Source organism: Phalangium opilio, unplaced genomic scaffold (genome assembly GCF_054372755.1).
Source record: "Phalangium opilio isolate 3A_F unplaced genomic scaffold, DU_Popi_V2 ptg000209l_1, whole genome shotgun sequence".
In the NCBI taxonomy this organism is placed as follows: Eukaryota; Metazoa; Arthropoda; class Arachnida; order Opiliones; family Phalangiidae; genus Phalangium; species Phalangium opilio.
The window spans coordinates 5,087,994-5,109,977 of record NW_028324217.1 but is presented as its reverse complement, the minus strand read 5'-3'; the positions used below and the strand labels follow the sequence as shown (position 1 = coordinate 5,109,977).

General features: G+C 36.6%; 1 protein-coding gene across 1 annotated transcript in view; it reads right to left on the bottom strand.

The window, feature by feature from the left end:
* LOC149618594 (cerebellar degeneration-related protein 2-like) overlaps window positions 1-21,984 on the bottom strand; it is a 49,308-nt gene that overhangs the window by 6,830 nt on the left and 20,494 nt on the right. Inside the window, exon 2 of the mRNA XM_089855302.1 lies at window positions 7,145-7,257. Within this exon, the coding sequence (XP_089711428.1) occupies window positions 7,145-7,257 (113 nt within the window). The remainder of the gene's footprint in view (window positions 1-7,144; window positions 7,258-21,984) is intronic.

The window sequence follows — 21,984 nt, the reverse complement described above, 5'->3', positions numbered from 1 at the left end:
ATAGACAGCAGGGGCAGATGCATACTCATGACGAGTATTACAGACCTACGATAGCAATATTGTCAAAAACACTATAACTAACATCAAAACCGATCAAAAACCGTGCTACAGAAAACTTCTCCGGATCTCGCTGCAGTGTTGTCATGCCCTCTTCGAGTCAAGTTGGCCAAGTACTAAGTCAAACTGAACTGATAGCCTTTTCTATGCAATATCTTGACAAACCAACGGTTTAGCAACACTGGGAAAACGGCAAATAGCCTTTAGAGGAAACCATGCATTCGAGTTGAGTTGAAAACCTTGCATTCTTATTTAACTGATCAAGTTGTTCAACAACAAACATCGAATTTCTTATGAAAAATTATCTATCAAATTACCCTCGATCTTTCTTCGCATCCATTAATTTCATCCCATCAAAACGCGATAAAGGAGTTGGGTGAAAGTTTTTGACCCATTAATGCCAGTCAAACAAACGTGGGTAAAATGTAATCATAATTTCAAACGCTGAAAACATACCCGAGACATAAATCAAGTTTGAAACTGGTCTCTTTTCTTTTTCTCTCTCTTTGTCTATAATTAGATAGACACGTTTTTCGAGTAACGCCAAACAGTTCGAATATTTCAAATGAAATATATCAATACGAAGATCTCACTAGCACAATGGTGTTCTAACAAAAGGAGAGCCGAATAAAAGAGCCACCGAAAAAACTTTGGTGCTTTTCAATTGAATTACATTTCTGTCCAATGGGATACCTGGTGATTGGTCAAAAAAAAAAAAGATGAAAAATTTCATACTGGACACTACTTTCAGGCATTTCCATATGCCTTTGTTGATATCACAAACCAAAAGTCGAGGGTTATTCAAGGCGTTTTTGATAAGTCTGCCATAAATTAAGGGGAATGTTCTTTGGGCGCTTTTGAGTCGAAAATGTTCTATGATATTTTGCACTAATGGACACTGTTTTCAAGTTACAATTAGAGTATTTTAAGGATGACCCCTTATATTTAATTTAGAAACTGAAGGCCAATGCCCTGTATAGAGTATGGTGTTTGACCAGTGACCACCTTTATTTAAACCAGAACGGTATGTGGAGCCGAAGACGTTTCAAGCTTGTAACTTTGAAACCCAATCTTATGTCTTTGGATCCTCATACTGGATGTTCCGTTAGCAGACGACACGGCACCCCCTTTTGAAAAGGCTTTGGTGTAGAAACACAGACCAACTACAGTATTCGCTGGGACGAACCCTTTGACAATTTCCCCTACTAATTCACTTCTGTTCCATAATCCTTCCGATGTGAGTGGCCGTTAACAAAAGGATGCGTGATGCAGTAAGGCGCTCGAGTTACTAGAGTACACAATGGGGAAACCACTTTAGAAATACCAACACAAACTTTATGGAAGACAAAACTTGCTAGGCCTAACCCATCCAAAAAAAGCTGAATGTCTAGATGAGACGTGAAAGGAGACAATGAATATTTTAGAAACTAGGTTTCGGAACACTCCTACACATTAAGTGCGCGAGCTTTCGTTTTAATGTAATTGCACGTGGAAAACAATTATGGTTCCATAACCATAATGGACCATTTACTTTCACCCAGTTTTTAAAGGGTAATAAACTGCCGTTATACGGTTGTTTATTTATTTCCGGAGAAGATTAGTACCGATTTATGTTAATTATGTGGCACCGAAGTTCATAAGATATGTTCCTTAAGTATGACACTACCTATACTTCGTAATGCTAGAGACTTACAGCTCGAGCTAGTTCAAGAACGACGGAAGCGAGAATTGAAGTCCTACACTCGGTCGTTAATTTTGCAGGACTTCCATCTTCCTATTTAGTCTGTACTAAGCCTTTGACTGGGCCTCACCAGGCGTCGCTTTATGAGAATCAATGACCTACGTCACTTCATGACAAGCTCCAGTTTGTAACCAGCGACAAACTTATGAACATATATATGGCCTTATAGGGGCTCATATGTACTAAACAGAATTGTAGCTCACAACGTGGTTACTTTGGACAGTAAGTAGTTTTGATTAACGCACAAGCAACGCTCGCCTTATTTGATATAATTAAATCCGTTTAATTATATCCGTTTAATGAAATGGGGACAAACATTTCTTACGAAACTAGTAAACATACTTGTTGTTATTATTATTGTGGTTGTATACAATGAAAACAAAGCAAAACATTTTTCACACTGTCGCAACTTCATTGTTTTGATTATGAACCTAATTAAATCTTAATTTTCTTAGTATATAATTAGCCATTATTATAATAAGGAAACAATGAAGTAAATTTAAGTTAGTTATAATTAAGATGTTTTAGAGACTACTGCATGCAAGGAGCAGATGTTATTTAGTTTACCATAGAGAGTACAAGGACGAGGAGTAAACCTCTACTCTGTCTAGTAAATGGTTGAAATATGGTGAAGACGATATTCTAAAAATTCACTAAATAATAAAAATGATAGTGTAGAACTTAAATGCTCTGTCAAAGCTATTAGCATCTACTCCTCTTCTTTATATTCTCTTTAGTCTTATGCGCGAAATGTTCAAAGAGCGAACGAAAAGGGTGAGCCTGGGAAGAATGATGCTACATAACTGAAGTATTAAGAGCGTACCAGGGATAGATTCAATTTTAGAAGTAGGAATGGAGAACGGTTAGTATTTACTTCAGTCCAACTCATAGCCCACCCAGTAAAGAGCCCCTCTCTCCAACACGTAACGAAAAGTTAAAATTATCTTTTGGGTTGACTCACTACGTTTTGATGACGTTGCTGACGGGGACAGTGAAAAATACGCAATTCCTTTTTACCTCTACCGCTATGACCCGCCTCTTCTTTCATACCGCCCCCTTTCCATGGAAGGGGGTCTGGGACTTCGACGCGCGCCCACATTACTCTGTTGTCCATTCCTACTTCTAAAATTAAATTTATCCCTGAGCGTACAGAGTGTCATCCTTCTTCTAACACTCAGGGACATTTAGTGGTAAAACCCCATAGCCCTAGACCAAAAAAGCTGGTAATATTTTAACGTTCCATAGTTGGAACGTGTTTGAAAGTAAAACCCAGAAATGTATTTATTATTCTGGTCACGGTCTAGAGCATGTATTAATATAAAAACAAACCAAAAACCACACCAGAGCTCAGCATGGAAACTCTCATATCAAAATTGTAGGCATGAAACCAAGGAGATAATCTAAAACTTTCCACTACAACTGTCTAGGTACGCATACAGATATTTACACCATTTGAAAAAATGGAAAGTATAAAAAATTTGTACTGCTTGTCTGGAAAATGTTTAGGGAACACGTGGAATTAATTTCCCTCAACCATATCCCTTACTTATTATGATTGGTCCACATTTGTTCTGATCATTAAAATCTAAATTTATATAAAAACACTGTCTGGAATTTTGACAGGTGATATGCGTAGACCCTAACTAATAAAAATATTTTTTTGGAAAATGTGTTCATGGTATTATTAGTATCGTAAAGGTCCATTCAGACTAAATTAAATCTTACGTTCCTGTCGGTACTTCATTTCCCTGCTCAGACGCGAGAACAGAAGACCGAGGGGGCGGTCACTCAGTGTAATCGGTGTACACGGTTGTACCTTTGACTGTGCTAAAGTGATTAAGCGTAATATGTAATTGGTGTACATGAAAACTGACAGCGATTAACCCCTCTCTCAGACGACTTAAAACGAGTTGCGAGTATGGTGATTTTCGAATCAAGACTTGAGTACTAAAATAGCCGAACCTCCAAAATGACAATTATCACCAAGAGCACGACTACAGAATCATGAAACTTTTAATATATCGTCTGCTAATGCATGGCTCAATTAATCGTGCGTCAGTAAGGAATGATCGAGTGAGCTATGGCAAAGAAAAGGCATTAACGAGGTGGCGCCATCTCGACGTCACTACTCGATGAAACTAAAAATTTTCAAACTTAACCCGCGAATCTTTAAAGTAGTCGTTGACACATATCAACTTGAGCGAGTAAAGAAAGTCTGAATGGGCTTTTACAAAAATAAGTGTGGCACTTATTTCGGTTAACTAAATAGTTTTTTGTCGAAACCTTCGAAAAAGCGACACCTGGTGAGACAAAGCTAGCAGTCAACCTGTAATTATAATGTTGCCAGTCAATTGTGAGTGAAAATCAACCGCCATCTACAACAGACTGAAAAGCCTTTTAGTTCTGTTCTACTCAGATAATTCAGTTCCAAACGTGAGCAGCTGTCACAAATTCCTAGCAACTCTGAAGCGCAGTTAAAGTTAAGAAATGGGGAAGAAAGTTCTCTAGCTCCTTCAGTACACATTTATTGATATTGTTGAATTAAAATAACTCAATGGAAAGGAGGTTTTTATCCGTGAATTTTCGGGTATGAAGTACATAAACAAATAAATTATTTATATTAAATAAAATATTATTTAATATTGATGAACATTATGTTAACTTAAAGCATAAGTTCATAAGATACGTTCCATAAGTTTGTCACTGGTAACAAACTGGAGCTTCTCAGTGATTGAAGTAGGTCATAGATTCTTAATTGTAAAGCGACGCCTGAGGGCTTAGTTCAAACTAAATAGGAAGATGAAAGTCCTGCAATACCACCAGGACTTCAATTATTGCTTCCGTCGTTCTCGAACTAGTTATCTCGAGCTGTAAGCCTCTAGCATTACTAAGTATAGGTAATGTCAAAACTTATGGAATATCTTATAAACTTATGATTAAAGCCCATGGAAAAAACTCCAACAGACACTTTAAAATATTCAATATTTTCACTCCTTAACAAAAAATAACGAAAAATTGAAGGAATATCTCTTTCCTTCAAAAAAATAAAAAATGAAAAATTTAAATGCCCTGCAGCTACTCCTTTAATGTTACCGAATTCCAGTCCAAAAATTCAGAATTAATGAAACACAGTTACGGAAGAAAGCGCACTACGTATTCAGATCGTACCCAATCATGCAAGCATTAATTATAAATAAAGAATGAACAAAAAAAAAAGAGCAATTAAGTGCTAATGAACTTTTAAATACTTCCAAGAGAGACATCACATTCTTGTCTAAATTTTAAACTAACGGGAAAAAAATTGTTTAAATTCGATTTAAATTTAAAAGACCTTTAAAGGCCGTTCATTCATTCATTGTTTGGCTTCTACGCCCCCCCCCCCTCAAAGTAATTTGGGATTTTATCTCACGAGGTAAGTTTATTCCCACGTTGTTTCATGGAGTTTGAGATCAATTTCAGCGATCTTTAGAAACTGGGTCGAATTTTAAAGAGATTTTTTTATGAAAACATTGTCCTCAATCATGTATGAAGAAACTTTAAAAGTTTTTGTTTGAAAATTTGGTTTTTAAAAATTTTGTAAATAGATTTAAATCTTTTGTTTGAGAGCGGACCGATGAGAAGGATTTCATCATTCAGTAAGGTATATGGTTTTTTAAAGCCTTTCTAGTGCTTGCAATGCATGAGTGGATCGGTTTAGATTGTTACGTTGATACCTGAATTTTGATACCGAATTATTTTCAATCGATTTTTATTTTTAAATAACTTTTGAATTATAATTAAAGTTATTTTAAGATTAGGGGGACTAATTTTCACGCTTCGTCAATTTTTGATCGGAATGTCTATCCCTTTCATGAATTGTAAAAGGCTTACAAGAATAGGTTATGGTATCTTTAATATTTTCCATATTGACTTAACACGTGTGGGTCATGAAAGTGGCATATCTTGGATGTTTTATAATAGATGATTTCTAAAATGATCAGTGAATCACCCTGCTTGTTTTGAGCATCAGATTAACTAGCTAAAGGACTGACTATAATCATCTTATCGATGTTTCACGTGTCCAGGATATTTTGAGGGTCAAGTAATATAGCAAGGTGTACCAGAAGAGGATAATAGAGGAAGGGTGCACTCTGTATCCTCTTAATACTTCAGTAATGCAACATGATACTTCCCAGGCTCATGCACCTTTTATTTGCTCACCTGCTCACCAAACTTCAGATGGACATCGCACCGTGGGGTGAATTCTATATTTCATTGTCCAAATTCTATCATTTGTGCTAAAAAATACCCTGAAATTTTTAGGACTTTCCGAAAAGTTCTGTTACAACCCTGTTTTAGTTTCTCCATACAATAAATAAATATTTTATTGGCTAAGTTCTAACATTTGGGTTAAATATAAACTCAATAATTAGAAGGTTCCGTGTTGCGCGAAATTTAGCACCTGGTTAATGCCGTCTTCGCGTTGTAAACACCTATTAAGATTAAATGAGACCATGTTCAGCATCACGCATATAAACCCCATATTTAAATAATTAAACACGATGCTATTATGCATGTAGATGTTTCAATAGACCATTCCATTAAATACTTAAAGCGAAGCAAAGTCACAGGTACATCTTAGGACTTTTTTTAATTGTTAAGGGTTACAGTGCAGATTGGGTCCCTAAGGGTCCTCGGCAAGGATGAGGTTGGTCAAGTTTCATGACGTAATTAGAAAGGGAAAGAATGAGGTTTACTGGGGTCAAGTCACCTCCGGCGGACACGGGGCAGTCGCCGGTTTGTGTTGTATTCCCTCAAACATTGTTGCACTGAAGCTTGGCTTACAAGACTGCGCCACAAACTCGACCCCATCTTGGGCTATAAACCATTTCTATACAACTAAGAGGGAAAGACATTGGGATAAAACTTTGCCTTCCACCTTTCTATTTGGCGTCTGCGCTGTAGCCTTTTTGTATCATGAGAGTGTACAGTGACGGATGGCAGTGTAGCAACCCCATTTGTATGTCCCGATACTGAGGAGTTGCCTACACCGTTTTTCACATAGAACAGGTCTATTTACCTTAGATAGGCTAGCCAACTCGCACTGCCTCTAGTGGCACTATTTAGGAAATAACCTACGATGAGCCTGTGTGTTTGCTCCTCCGCAAGTAATGAATGAAATGGTCTATAACACCATTACCAGTCAGGAACAAGTATTTCCTAACCTCATGAAACATATATTTGACACATAAAAAGTAACTAGCCAAAAACCAACAGAGGATATAATAGAGTCACGATCCTTACATCCATTATATACGCTAGACAGAACGCATGTATGTATGTAACAATTTTATTTTTCTTATTTACCTGTATTTCTTGGGCTTGTTCTTCGATTATGGCTTGTTGTTGTTTAAGATTGACCTCCAAGTCTTGATTTCTTTCCAGTAATGTCTTGCCCAATTCCGCTGCTAGTTGCAAATCTATTTAATGAGAATTTAGAAGAAAAAAAATTGTTATTTCTATCTATTGGAATGCCTCGATCAAAAAGGTCATTGAAAAATTAACTAAGGTTAGGAAAAAATGTTGGTAGGCCTTGGTTCTTGTCTTCAAGTTGACCGAGAAACAGTTTTTGTGTGTAAATATTTCTGTTTGAAGCTAGTGCCTTAATATTCCACCGTTTTAACTGTGACATTTGGTACAATGATTCGTTATTCTTTACTAGGCGTAGTATAGTAAACAAGCCTGTTTTAGGACTAGTTTTCATCTTCATCGGTATCTTGTTTAAATTAGATATATCTTGTATTTAAATTTATATAACCAGGGATAGATTTAACATTATTAGTAGGAATGGAGAACAGAGTAATCTGGGCGCGCATCAAAGCCAACGTCCCCCTTCCCCGGGATGGGGAGTATATCTTCTTAAACTCCATTTTCCCCCAAATTATTTTATCATAAAATTTTGCATTATTTAGTATTCAGCACAAGAAATACGGTAATTCCAGTTGGTAAAACGGCTGCAATATTTTGCGTCACCAGGTCAGCGATCTCAGACAAAACAATGAGTCAAACTCAACAAAGAGTGAAAGAAAAACAATGTCGGTATAAATTCTCTCGGATCCCGATTACACCGTAGCCGAATTCCATAAACTTTCGACTGAATCGGATACGGGCAATTTGATCGACGCCACCACGAAAGGCGCGCAACAGGAGAATGCATGGCTGCCTCAATTTGAAGCTCAAACCGTTTCGCTTTCCATTTTCTTTATAAAATATTACATTAGGTTATGTGATGGAAACAAAATGAATTCGAGATAAAAGCATTACTTCAAATTGAATCTTAGCGTAAAACAATACATTTGAAAAATTCAAGGACTTGTTTTAAAGTATTGTCAGAAATATATAATACTTCTCTTCGAGGGAAGTGTACCAACCACAAAGCGGGGTGCGTAATTGTAACATGATTCTTCCCAACCAACATCAGAATTAACATTGATTATAGCAAGGTTACTTCTAAACCGAATCACATACGCCATGTAAATAGTTAATTCCTCATTATTACTATATGTATTAGCGCTGCTTAACTATTTGCCAAGGCGCATGCATGCGCTTGTGGATTAATTTTTGTCCCACGTCAAGACAATCAAGGTTTGTTGGTTAATTGATTGCTGCATTGGGATTTAGTAAATACCAAACAGTTATAGTGAATTCACCCTGTGCACGGTGCGATAGTTATATACTCATCTTAATTAAGTTTGGTGAGCGGGAGAGCAAACTAATACGGTGCATGAGCCTAGGAAGAATCATGTTACATAACTGAAGTATTAAGAGGATACAGAGTGTCATCCTTCCTCTATTATTCTCTTCTGATAATACGTATTTCCTAACATAGTAAAAACGTTCACCTCTATCGTTCTAGATACTTCAACTTTTCTTATGCAGGGAACATTTGTACGGTAAATTACCTAACTTTGTAAAATTACTGCATGATATAAATCGGTAATTTATATCGGTATTTGGTAGATTACCGGTATGTTACTTAAGGTAAATTACCGACTCAAATCATTGGTCGAAAGAGATTAAGGTTTCAAACCCGGTAAAAATAAATAAATAATAAAATAAAATAAAATACTTTCTTGGTGGTCCTACAATTGAATAAGCATTGTGAATATAAAAGCCCGTTTTGTAAACAGAAACGGGAAATGTGATGTAGAACGTAAGATATGCGGGTAGATTTAAAGTTTAAATACATAGATTTCTTTATGGAATTTGAATTCATCTTGATGGTGCTTTTCTATTGGTTATTGATGTTTAAACTTAAATCTTTAGACGTGAACTTAAATGAACGAACCCCCAAATATATCAACTTGAAACAATATACCAGCCAAATCACTTGAAAAAGTTCTACAATATTTGTTATGAACCCAAGAACAGGGCAAATCAAACAGATTCGCGAGAGAAACAAGTGCATGCCTGCTTTTAATATCGCATACTCGAAATATTCTATTCTAAACGCCGCATATACTCTACCATTCCCAAGGAGATGGTATGAAATGATGGAGAGAGGAAATAATTGTTAGCGAGAGTGTATCATAACCGAGCTTGGCACGAAATTCTCCAGAAACTCGATCTAATTTTTCTCTCTAATCAGAAGGTTTCATCGCTATGGGAGTGTACTCGTAAGGTAGCAACGCATGCGCCATAATGACGTCAATAAAGTGATACGACACAAGCTCCTCCCACTTTTAAAATAATCATTTTTGGCGCCATGTATTTCTGAAGACGGAAGTAAGCAGTGCTGCCAGATGTATAAAGAAGATGACCCCTAGCATAAAGAGAAGTTTCAGTTGAGAGAGGAATCAAGATTCGTGAGATAGTTTACTCGGCCATATTGATGGTTTCAATGCAGCTAGAAGGAAAGCAGAAACCCACCAATAGAACTGCAAGACTAGTGGTAAGACTAAGGACAATGTGACGTACTACCAACCTAACTGGAAGTTCTCAATATCCCCCAAAGAAGCTTCCTTACTGAACAATTTAACCGATTTTCTCCTCAAGACCTAAAGATCTTGTGAAACTGACAACAAACGAAACTAAAAAATACTTGCACTCCTTGTAAAAACAGACGCGGTGATTTGTGTGTGTATTTTTTTGCTTCTAACTCGAATAACCTCTTATTAATCTTACAGTGGAAGGGCGTACTTGGATTAAATTTACGAGGTTACATCTTGTAAGTTCACCCGCACCGCCACTTTTCATTTCCTATCATACCGGTTCTCAAAAATACACACTATAAGGTTAAGAACTTAAGTCATTGGCTGAAGAAGAACACCTCAGAGACTCTATAAAAAGGAGAAATCTCGGTCTTAACAAAATTGGTATACACGATACTTTATCATTCAACGGCTACCATTGTTAACACTAGGACCGTCAACCATGGGTGTATATAAATAATACCAGAAATACATAGAACCAGAAGGGGATGATAGAGGAAAGGATGACACTGTATCCTTTTAATATTCTTCAGTTATGTAATATTTGCTCTCCCACTCATCAAACTTCAGATGGGCATCGCACCGTGGGGTGAATTCTGCAACTGCTTGATACTAAATACCCAGCAATCAAAGCACAAACCTTGATTCAATTTGATTGTCTTGACGTGGGACAAAAACCCGCAAGCGCATGCATGCTCCTTGGCAAATAGTTAAGCAGCGCTGATAGAGTAATAATGAGGGAACTATTTACATGGCGTATGTGATACGGTTTAGTAACCTTGCTCCAAATTCAAAACGATGTTGGGAAGCATCAAGTGCAATTACCCCGCTTTGTGCAGTACACTTCTCTCAAAGAGAAGTATTATATACCTCTCCTACGTATAGTAAAGCACAAGGAACGTGGTTTGCGTTTTATCCCTTACAAAGTTTCCCTGCTTCAGGCAAGATATGGAGAGATTACACTACAAATTCTAGACTAGATTAGAATAAGATGAATTCTATTATATATAAATTTTGTATTTTTATCGGGAAGTATATAGTTTACAATTTGGTTTCTACCTGCCCATGGAAAGTTTATATTAAGAAACATGAAGTAGGTACTTTTCAATGAAAAAAAAAAAAAGATTTCTTACAAAATGTATAGCTTTTTGTTAAAAATATTCGCGCATGACTAGTTTTTAGTGAACATCGTGTACAATTAAATATTGTAGAAATTTTTAAATTCATTTCAATAGTACATTGTATTGTTAGAAATAAAACCGAAGTTTTTAAAAACGCATAGGCCTAATTGCGATACTCTTAAAAAGATTTGTTTCATGTGACTTTGGACTTCAGAAGGAAATCGGATGAAAGATCTAGTTGGGAACTGATTCAAATTGAATTGCGCATGGCTGAGTCCAGGGCCGGAAATAAGGAAAAATTCTTATAGGACATGTGTCCAGTAACGCCCCCTTTAACATTGAAAAATTATAGGACATTGTTCAGTGACTGGAGTGTGCAAAACATACTTCGAATCTTCATAGTTAAACCATCAAAACTACGGAAACTTTATTGGTCAAAATGTCCAGGGACCCCATTAGTTTTTAGAAAAATTATGGGGCATTTTAAAATTTTATTGGACAATGTCCAGTGCCCTGTGCTTATGTCCGTCCCTGCGTGGCTCTGCTGCCCGACATCAGGTGAGGAATTATAGGGTAACAGAACAAGGAAAGTTAACAAACTTTTGATAACTTCAACTTAATCAACATTTACAGTTCGATAACAAAGTGAGATTCTCTATCTCAAACGCTATTATTTTCAATATTGTATGAATTTGTGTTAAGTTCATCGTGTAGGTCAGGATCCACGATTGAATTATAAATAAAATACACTCGTAAAGTTCTAATCAAGATTGGGGCATCCAACCTGATTAAATTTGTTTTGACCTAATATAGTAAATACTAACGCTTCTTAACTAATTTAATTATTATTAAATAAAATGATTTCACTTAAAATCAGGTCAAGTGCTTCGTATATTGCTTTATTTAACTGTGTATATTTGGGTTATATTCTGCAAAATTGATTGATTAGTTAATTTGTGGGTAGAATTGAAGTTGATCCTGCACCTATAGCTGCTTCATTATTAGTAATTCCATGCCACAATGATCTCTAGTTACTTATGGCCCTTATTTACGCATTCGTTCAAAATATACGGTTGTTAACATCATACTGGGCACTACGAAATTCTTTCATGCACTCCAGTAAGAATAATTACTTTCAATTATATACAAGGTGCTAGAAACATTATGGTACGACTGAAGTACAGTGAGTCATGTGACATTTTGACCTAACTGTCACATTCTACAAATTAATAACATTGGAGTGCTTTAGGGATGACCCCTTAATTAAATTAGAAATCATTCTTCTCCAGTTTCTTTACTTAAAAATAAGGGGTCATCCGTAAAACACTATAATGTTCACAACTCGTAAATTAGGGCAAAATTTTAAAGAACACTTTCCACACATAATCGCCTACTGAACTATTTTTTAACACCCTTTATATTTGCTTTGCATATAATTAATTTATGTTGAGAAGAACAGCGTAGGTGAGGGTTAATTCGAATACATTAAATAAAACAATGCAACTAAAAACCCGAAAACAAAAATATGCAAATTTAAAAAAGGGTTGAATTTCTTTCGTTAGGTCATTAATTAAACAAACAAACACACAACCAAACTTTTAAATGCAACCTCGCAAAACTCGGCCTTCGTGGTATTTGATTAAATCTGTCCTTTCATTTAATAAAACATATTTTGTTTTTACCTTTCTGGCAAATATGCAAATTCTAATTTATTATTTCCTACCTGAATAAATAATGCAAGACAGATAAAATTAATATATAAAAATATATATACGACCCGATTTCGTTTAAATGCGAGCTTACTGACCCATTGTAACCGCCGCAACTCCCGTAGCTATACGATTTGAATATAATTAATTCGTACGTGATTCATTATTTTAGAATATAACCTTTTACGAGCTCGTTAAAATTCCATAACAAAAAACAATGATAAGGGAAATGCTTTAATCGTGTCATCTAGTCCATAAGAGAAGAATGAAGGTTCAAACTTCATGATTGATACAGACATAAGTTCATGAAGAGATATGTTCCATAAGTTTGTCACTGGTTACAAACTGGAGCTTGTAATTTTGAAGTGATTAAAGTAGATCATAGATTCAGGCGCTGTCAAAGGTTTAGTACAGACTAAATAGGAAGATGGACTGCAAAATCTAGTGCAGACTATTCTCGTTCTCGAACTAGCTCGAGCTGTAAGTCTCTAGTCAGATTCTCGTTAAGCGACGCTTGGTGAGGCACTGTCAAAGCTTAGTACAGACTAAATAAGAAGATGAACTGCGAAATTAACCACCGAGTGTAGGACTTCAATTCTCGCTTCCGTCGTTCTCCCTCGAACTAGCTCTCACTAAGTCTCTAGTCATAGATTCTCGTGAAGTGCCGCATGGTGAGGCGTTGTCAAAGGTTTAGTACAGACTATATAGGCAGATGGACTGCAAAATCTAGTGTAGACAATTCTCGCTTGCCGTTCTCGAACTAACTTTCAGTAAGTCTCCAGCATTGCGAAGTATAGGTAGAGTCATACTTATGAAACATATCTTATAAACTTATGGTTGTATGCATTACTTATTACTCCTTTCCAAATTTCTCCTTGCCATTATCGTAAATGAATATATTTTATTTTGTTATCAGAGTGCAAGCCGGTTTCGTTGGCACGTTTGACAAAGGACACGCGGTAATCTATGAACGTGACTGTCCGGTCGGTATCTGTTTTCTCATAAATTAGAATTAAATATAAACGGATTTTGTTGTTATCGATATATTTGGGTACTAAAACTAAGCTCATTTAAAATATAGGAAGATTTTTATCTCGTTGAAAGGATTCAGCAGTGGCCTTATAATAAAATTGGATCCTTGGATAATTCTAACTTTTCAAGGTTTTCAGTCGGTTTAAGCTTATAACCAAAACATACTGCATGCACTGTACTCAGAATCGACTTAGACTTAGGAAATCGATTGGCAATGAACTGTGTCAGAAATATTTTTAGGTTAAATTACAAAAGAGGAGTTTTTGAATGGCTTCAAGCAGGGAGAAATGAGGTACGATGGAGTGGCAATAATGATGTGCGAACTGCGGAATGCCTTGCGCACGTCGATACCCTTCGGTAGGGGATTGTTAAGTGCTGCAGCGTACCGCCATAGTTTTTGTATGAGAACAAGCTTCTATTTTTAAAATACAGGGGACGTCCTTTACGATTCCGTACTGTACGACCCTACCCAAACGCCACTAAGGATGCTGGGAGGACTTCGGTGCCATTCCGTAGGGTAGGGTACAGAGGGAACGTTATAGGAATGGGGTTACCACTCCATCCGTCTCATATTCAAGTTCATGCAGTTACAAATAAGTAGCTTATAGAGTGGCCTTTCTAAAAGGGACGGCCCAAGGTATCGTTTTCTTGAAATGCCATGACGATCAAAACATCCGTTGTATTGCCAACAAAGACCTTGGGTAGAGCTTCAACGTTACCAGTCCTTTTTATTGAAGCCACATCTAACGTCTTTGTTGACCAAATACCACCGTATATTCAGTCACCCGGTGTGTTGTCAACAAGGACCTTGGGTAGAGCTTCATTGTTACCAGTCCTTTTTATTGAAACCACATCTAACGTCTTTGTTGACCACATACCACCGTATGTTTCGTCTTAAGACAACACAGTGGTCAACATCCCAGACAATTTGACCCATGACCTTTGTAAAGTAATTAGAGTCTGCTACAACGAACTATCTAGTGACGTCACACTCTCCTATCTATTACCTCGATTTTTGGCAACCATATTGGAAGTCGTCAGCTCAGGCCATACAATTTAGAATCCCAATATTGACGTCACATCCCCGTAGCCCCCCTTCTCAGTGCTACTCTATTGGCAACAAACAAATGTAATCCTAAAGGTTTCAAAACCACTAGAGTAGAACGGCAACAGATCAACTAGTCGCGTGCAGGTGAAATAATTGTTTTTCCAGTTTCACTCTACACCTTCTGAAACTTTAAATATAAATAGTTTTTACTTAAATACAAAACCTGTTGTTGTTTAAAAGGTAGAAAGGTAGAAAGTATGTATATAAAGAAAAACGGAAGTAACATAAACTCCTTGCTCTACTAAAGGGAAATTATTTGAACTACTTCCTGATTAGGAGAGATTGAAACAAAAAAAAAAAAAAGAAATACAACATTCATCTTGGCTTAAGAGTTTCCGTTTGCAATTTTAATCTTAATAAAAACAAAAAAAGATTTAAATTTTTCGGAATGAAAACACTCCCATGGCATAAATATTCACTCATTCGAACAAACTTACATTTGTAGCTGAACTAAACTCTATTGGAGGTCTGAAGTGTCAAGCCAAATGTTTATGAACTTAGTCACCAGTTTTGCTATCATAGCTTGGGGTATTGATAAAAAACTACAGCGTCGTCAAGGTTTCAGTTTTCTAAATGGGTTGCGCGGAAATATAAGCGGTGTTTCACCGGTTTATCTTGAGAAAATATTTACGGAAAACGGTTGCAAAACAAATTTTTCTACGAAGTAGTTTAGCAGTGTGTTGTCGGAATGTAAAGTTTAATTTTTGAGATTGTTGATGAAGTCTTTAAGTGTTAGTTTTTCTGAACTATGGTCCTATCTTCTTGTTGTACATTGACTTCGCAACTGTGCGTTCAGTTACATGTACCGATAATTATTAATAATTAAACGTGATGGGTTTCAATGGTTGAACGCAGCCAATAACGTCACAAAATATCCATTTGAAACCCCTCCTCCCAAAATTATAGTTATTTAAAAAAGTTTAATAATAAATTGATCTCAAAAACTCCCCTCCCCAAAAAATATAGAACACCCCCTCTATTAAAAATAAATTAATTATTAAATCCTTTAATTAAATAACACTTAATAATAAAAAAAGATCAACAACATACCATAACTAAGTCCCCAAATACTGATATCCAGTAAACCATTAACCACTTAAATAATGGAACGACACAAAAAAAAAATAATGAAATATTGGTTGCTCTTATTACTTTTTTTTTGTTTTCATTCCTGTAAACCATTAACCACTTGAATTATGGAACGACACGAAAAAATAATGAAATATTGGTTGATGTTTTCATAAAATTCCAATTTCCATTTTATACCAATTGCAGTTATTGTAATAGGAATATTTTTTCAAACATTAAAAGTTATAGATATCTAAGCCGCCTAAATTCTTAGCAGACGAACCCTAAACTACAACACGTTGAATCATTTAGTTCTCCGTAAACATCTGGTAACATTATTTCCGACGAAAAGTAAAAAGTGTCCTCGTACAATTTTGAGTATCACTTATTGAATCTCACTTAGAAACAATCCCCCCCCCCAAAAAAAACTTCTAGTTTGAAAAACTGCCAATGTCCATCATATTACATTACGTGAATATTGACCCTGTCGTATAGGCTATAAAGTAACTGTCTATGGACCCCAAAGAATAAACCATATCATAGATCCATGCATAAAAAATACCAGAAAGAATTTAGGGTGTGACTCATCATCAAAAGCGTCTGGAATTCATTCTATTTGACTCGAGGCTAAAGCACTTACCCTGAGAAAAACCCCCATAAGGCAGACTGAGCCAAAATAACGATAACCACCACATGTCATTTTTCCATTAATACCGTATTGATTAAACGAGTGCTATAAATATTTTACGAACAAGAATAAAATCTACTTTATAACAGCTTGTGTTATCACGTGCAAGGTCAATTACTAGGGCCTAGAATCTTTGTTTTATTCCTAAATACAATAGAATGCATTATTTAAAAGGGAAAGATAGTAAGGTTATCTAATTCTCAATAAGTATAGGTCTAAACCGAGCGGCTTTTGGCTAAACTGCAACTATTAGGTATTAATAATAACATCTTTCGGTGGATCAAATCGTATCTCCTATATAGAACCCAGGCAGTACGTGTTGGCAAGTCCTTAAGCAATTTCCTCCCTGTCTTAAGTGGTGTTCCGCAAGGCAGTGTCCTTGGACCTTTGCTTTTCTTACTGTACATTAATGATCTCCCGAATGTCTTATCATCACCGCTAGGTCTCTTTGCCGATGATTTAAAAATATTTCGTGTGATCCATTCCTATAAGGATGTCCTTAGCTTACAATCTGACCTAAACCAACTAGAATCTTGGGCTGCCAACAATGGGCTTAAGTTTAATAGTCAAAAGTCAATGGTTCTCTCGCTTCAAAGATCAAAAGTTGATGAAGCCCTGCCATCCCCTTACTTTCTCGGTAATAACAACATTCGACGGGTAAACGAGTGTCGGGATTTAGGAATTCAGGTCTCGCACGACTTGAAATTCCACTCTCATATCAAACGTACCAGCGGTCGTGCCAATTGTATCTTAGCAACAATCAGGGCAAATTTCCCTAATCTATCTCCTAGCCTCCTAACGCGCCTCTTTAATTGCTATGTTCGTCCCCTCCTTGAGTTCGGAACTCAAATCTGGAACCCATACATGACCTGTGATATTCATATGCTGGAAGGTGTTCAAGCTCGTGCATCCAAAATCCCGTCCACTCTGCGTCACCTACCGCGTAACGTGAGGTTATCCACTCTGGGTTGGGAATCGTTGGCAACCCGCCGTACCTACCTTGAACTAGTTAGCCTTTTCCGGCTCTTGCTTAATGAAAATCAGAGTTACTTCACCAATGCACCCCTGCACCTAGTCACTAGAGGTAATTCGCGTAAACTTTTTCTACCCCCCTCTCGTCGTGATCCTATGAAGCACTCTTTCTTCAGACGGGTGATCCCCATCTGGAATTCGCTTCCTGCTGATGTGGTATCCTCGTCTTCAGTGGGCCACTTTAAACTAAGTCTCAAAAAATTTTTAGGTTTGCTTTAACCCATCGTTTTGCATTTCAGGAGTTGTATGGCTATCCCTTCTAATTAATTCCCCATAGTAAATAATTTCTTTTTTTTTTAAATTTCTGTAACTTTCTATTGTCAATTCATTACCAAAATAGTATGTATATATATATATGTAAATTTTTTTTTTTTTTGGAGCTGTAAGGCTGCTTTAGCCCTAGCTCGTCACTTAAAAGGAACAAAAAAAAAAAAAAAAAAAGATATGAACAAACAGTTGTAACTGACTGATAATCAACGCCCAGGCTAATCTGCTTTACACAGAAGGCTCAAAATTTGCTGGGACGTTACTCTTGGTAGTAGGCACGCATTAATAAAGATATTTCGTTTTAATTCGCCGCCATCTTGAAACATGTTTCCAGAAAAGTAAAAAATTTGCATTTAAAAATAATTCTTTAATATTTATTACACTGGTTCCCTATATTCTATAGACGGGCTTAATGGCTTATGGGGCTCGATTTGCCACCATCTTTAAAAATGGCGACACTAAAACCACCGACAAACTCTATTCAGTTATAGTTCAATTTAGAAGAAAACTTTAAAGCAATTACGTCAGCAGTTCTCTTATTTCGGTTTCCCTTGATTGGATAATACCGTTTCTATTCCCAAACTTATGGAGTGTATTATAGCGCTACGTTACAATAGCATGTATTATTCAACAATTAGGCTCTAGTTCGACGATACACTTAACAATTTCTATTTTCATCTAGAAAAAAACCTGCTATAATGAGCTCTTGTGTTCAAATACACCTTTGATATAACGAAAAAGAGTTCAATAATTTCGATTCCAAGCACCCTGACCTTATTTTTGGCTAAATACTTAAACAATTAGGGTCTAGAGAAACGTGAATGCGTGAGGTTTTTACAGAAAAACTTGCTAATACTAAACTAGATTATTTTTGACAGGTAAACAAAACCTGTACGTGTATGTAACAACACAACTACAGAAACAAGGATCATTGTTGTACAAACAATATTATAATAATTACATACTTGTTTTTGTAAGATTAAAATGGACTGTATGGTTGCATTTATGTAAATAAACAAGAGTTAACATATCCATATCCATATGTAATTAGCCTCAAGTTTCATTTATTTACCAGCCTACATCCTGGTATCACGATCAACATTCAAACAAACCTTCGTAATAAGTCGAACATGCATTTATGAAAAATTATGTTAATGCTACACAGTTTTATTATTAAGGTATAGTTTGATAAAATTAGGTGCCGGTTCTAAACTGAATCGCAGCTTACAATGTGTTTCACAGTCAATTGTATTCATTTTTCATTAATTTGAATAATTTGAAGAAATTCGTAATGATCGTTTTCAATAAAGTGGTTTAAAAAATTGCTTTTAGAGATCAGCTTCAAATCCAGCTCAGAGAGATCAGGTCTTCTGTGAATCAAAACAATAAAGTTCTGATTCAAACTGGACTGATTCGACTCTGGGTTTAAAAATGTCTGGCAACACTGGCTGAGAAGCAACTGAATCTCTATACACAAAACCATAAGTTCACAAGATATGTTCCATAAGTTTGTCACTGGTCACTGAGAGCTTATATTGAAGTGACGTAGGCGAAAGTCATAGATTCGAGGTAAAGCGACGCATGGTGAGGTGCTGTCAAAGGCTTACTACAGACTAAATAGGAAGATGGACTGCAAAATTAACCACCGAGTGTAGGACTTCAAGTCTCGCTTCCGTCGTTCTCGAACTAGCTCTCAGTAAGTATCAAGCAATACGAAGTATGGTCCAACTTATGGAAAATATTTCATAAACTTATAATACTTCTTATCAATCTATATCTATATAAATCAAAGTCCTGACTGACTGACTGACTGACAGACTGACAGATAATCAACGCCCAGCCCAAACCGCTTGCCCTAGAAGGCTGAAAATTTGCAGGAACGTTACTCATAAGTAGTAGGCGCGTACTAAGAAAGATTTTTCCAATCCGCCGCCATCTTAAAAAATGGCGCCCAGAAATGTAAAAAATCTTCTCTATGCAATTAAGTACGCGCGTTTCAACCGATTTCACAAATATTTAGTACACTGGTTTGCTTTAACCTTAAGACGGGGTGAATGGTCTTTCGGGTTCGATTTTTCGCCATCTTTTAAAATGGCGCCCAGAAATGTAAAAAATATTCTCTATGCAATAAAGTCCGCGCGTTCCAACCGATTTCACAAATATTTAGTACAATGGTTTCCTTTAACCTATAGACGGGCTGGATGGTATTTTGGGTTCGATTTGTTGCCATCTTTTTAAATGGCGGCCAAAAACTTAAAAACCCTTAATGTCCGCCTGAAAAGTAATAAAAAATATCCCGACGGGCTGACGGACTGCGCCGAGTGCCTTCGCTTTGGAGGACTGCAAAGGCTTTGGGAAAACTCCAACTCCATAGAAAGCCAAGGGACTCCCTCATTTTTGGTCGGAGTTGGAGTTGGGTAAAATAAATAATTTGGCTTTGGGTGGCTTTGGGAATATTATCTCTGAAATGGAACGGAGTCGGAAGGGAGTGGAAATATTTCGAAAACTTATACGGGAGTCGGTCGGGACTGGATTATTGTTGGATTCAGGTGGCTTTGGCTGGCGTTGGCATTTAGAGTATCCAAATGGAGTTGGTGGCATTAAGAGCCAGCCTTATTTTATTCAACTGGAGTTGGGTGGCATTAGTGATATTAGTCAATTTTTCCTCTTTGAATTTCCCACGCGGTTGTTTTGGCGCAAGCGGGATGCCTGAAGTTCAACCCCACACAGACGGCACATGACGGTCGCGGCTGGTACAGCCGTCCCTCCGCAAAAAAAATCAAAATCATTGCTGTGCGAGAGAAAACTAAACTAAAACTATTTGTTCTTTTTAAGTTAGAGAGTCATAAATTTTTCCGTCGCCTTAGATTAAACGTAAAAAGGAAAACTACAATTATAAACCATGTTCGAGTTTATCATAGAAATAATTGAAAAAATGCAGTGGGTTAACGTTGGAAAACCTGCATAATATATATAAGTTCATAATATACCACACGGCCGGCTGGGAAACGTTGGGGTAAATATAAATGAAAATTGGTTAGGTTAAATGCTTTTGTGTTTGGAGTTAGAAAGTTTGTTGGAGCTCTCATTGGCTTTGGCAGAGATGGGAAAATTTGTCGGATATCTCATTAGTTTGGTCAAGGATTAGAAAACTTGTCGCATATCTCATTGGCTTTGGCAGGGATTGGAAAAATTGTTAAATTTCACATTGGCTTCGGCAGGGATTGGAAATATTATTGAATTTATCAATTGGCTTTGGTAGGGATTGGAAAGATTTTTAAATCTGTCAATCGGCTTTGGCAGGGATTGGAATTCGTGTGAAACTTCACAATTGGCTTTGGCAGAGATTCAAAAATGAAATGAACTTTAGTGTGGCGTTAGGGAGGAGTTGAAAATATAGCAATGGCGTTAGGGTGGCTGTGGCGTTTGTGAAAATTTTACCATTGGAGTTGGCAGGCTTTGGGAATGACTTTTTTCAGTTTGCAGCCCTCTACTTCGCTTCTAGGGTGCCACAAAAATATTAGTCATCAGTAAAATCTACACATTCTTTATATCATTTTAGATGGAAGTTCTTATTACACGCGAGCGACGCCGCGGGTAACGGCTAGTTCTACTACATATATTTAAATTTTATTATTTCCATTAATTTTTAATTTTTTGATATAATTTAGTAATTATGTGTTGTAATATATAACCATCTAAAGTATAGAATAATCAAGTGTTTATACACTAGTCCTTAGTCGTTTACAAAACATTAAAAATCGTGGGAAAGTCTTAGACTTTAGTCAGCTAGCTTATTGCGGGCCTCAATCTATGCTTCCCCCCTTGCTAAATTCAACCTGACGCGCACGAAAAACAAATTTCTCATATTCCCGTTTCGCCAGTTAATATAGCAATTCCAAATCACTTCCGCGTGGCGTCCTAATGCTAATGTTTATATTTCGCAAAAACACCAATCCGCCATGTGTCCTTCAGAGTCACCTTTACAAATTATTAATTTAGTCAAGGTTTCAATGTATTCTAGGGGAGGTTGTCGCACAAACTGCATGGGTAAGAGTTCGGGTATCAGATAGCAAAGATAAATAGAAATAGTGAAGTGATGATAGCGTAGGGGATGTGAGATTCAAGTTGCCTCTGAGCCAAGGAAAATAGTGCCACGTTGGCAGAGCTCATTATAATCACGGAGAACTT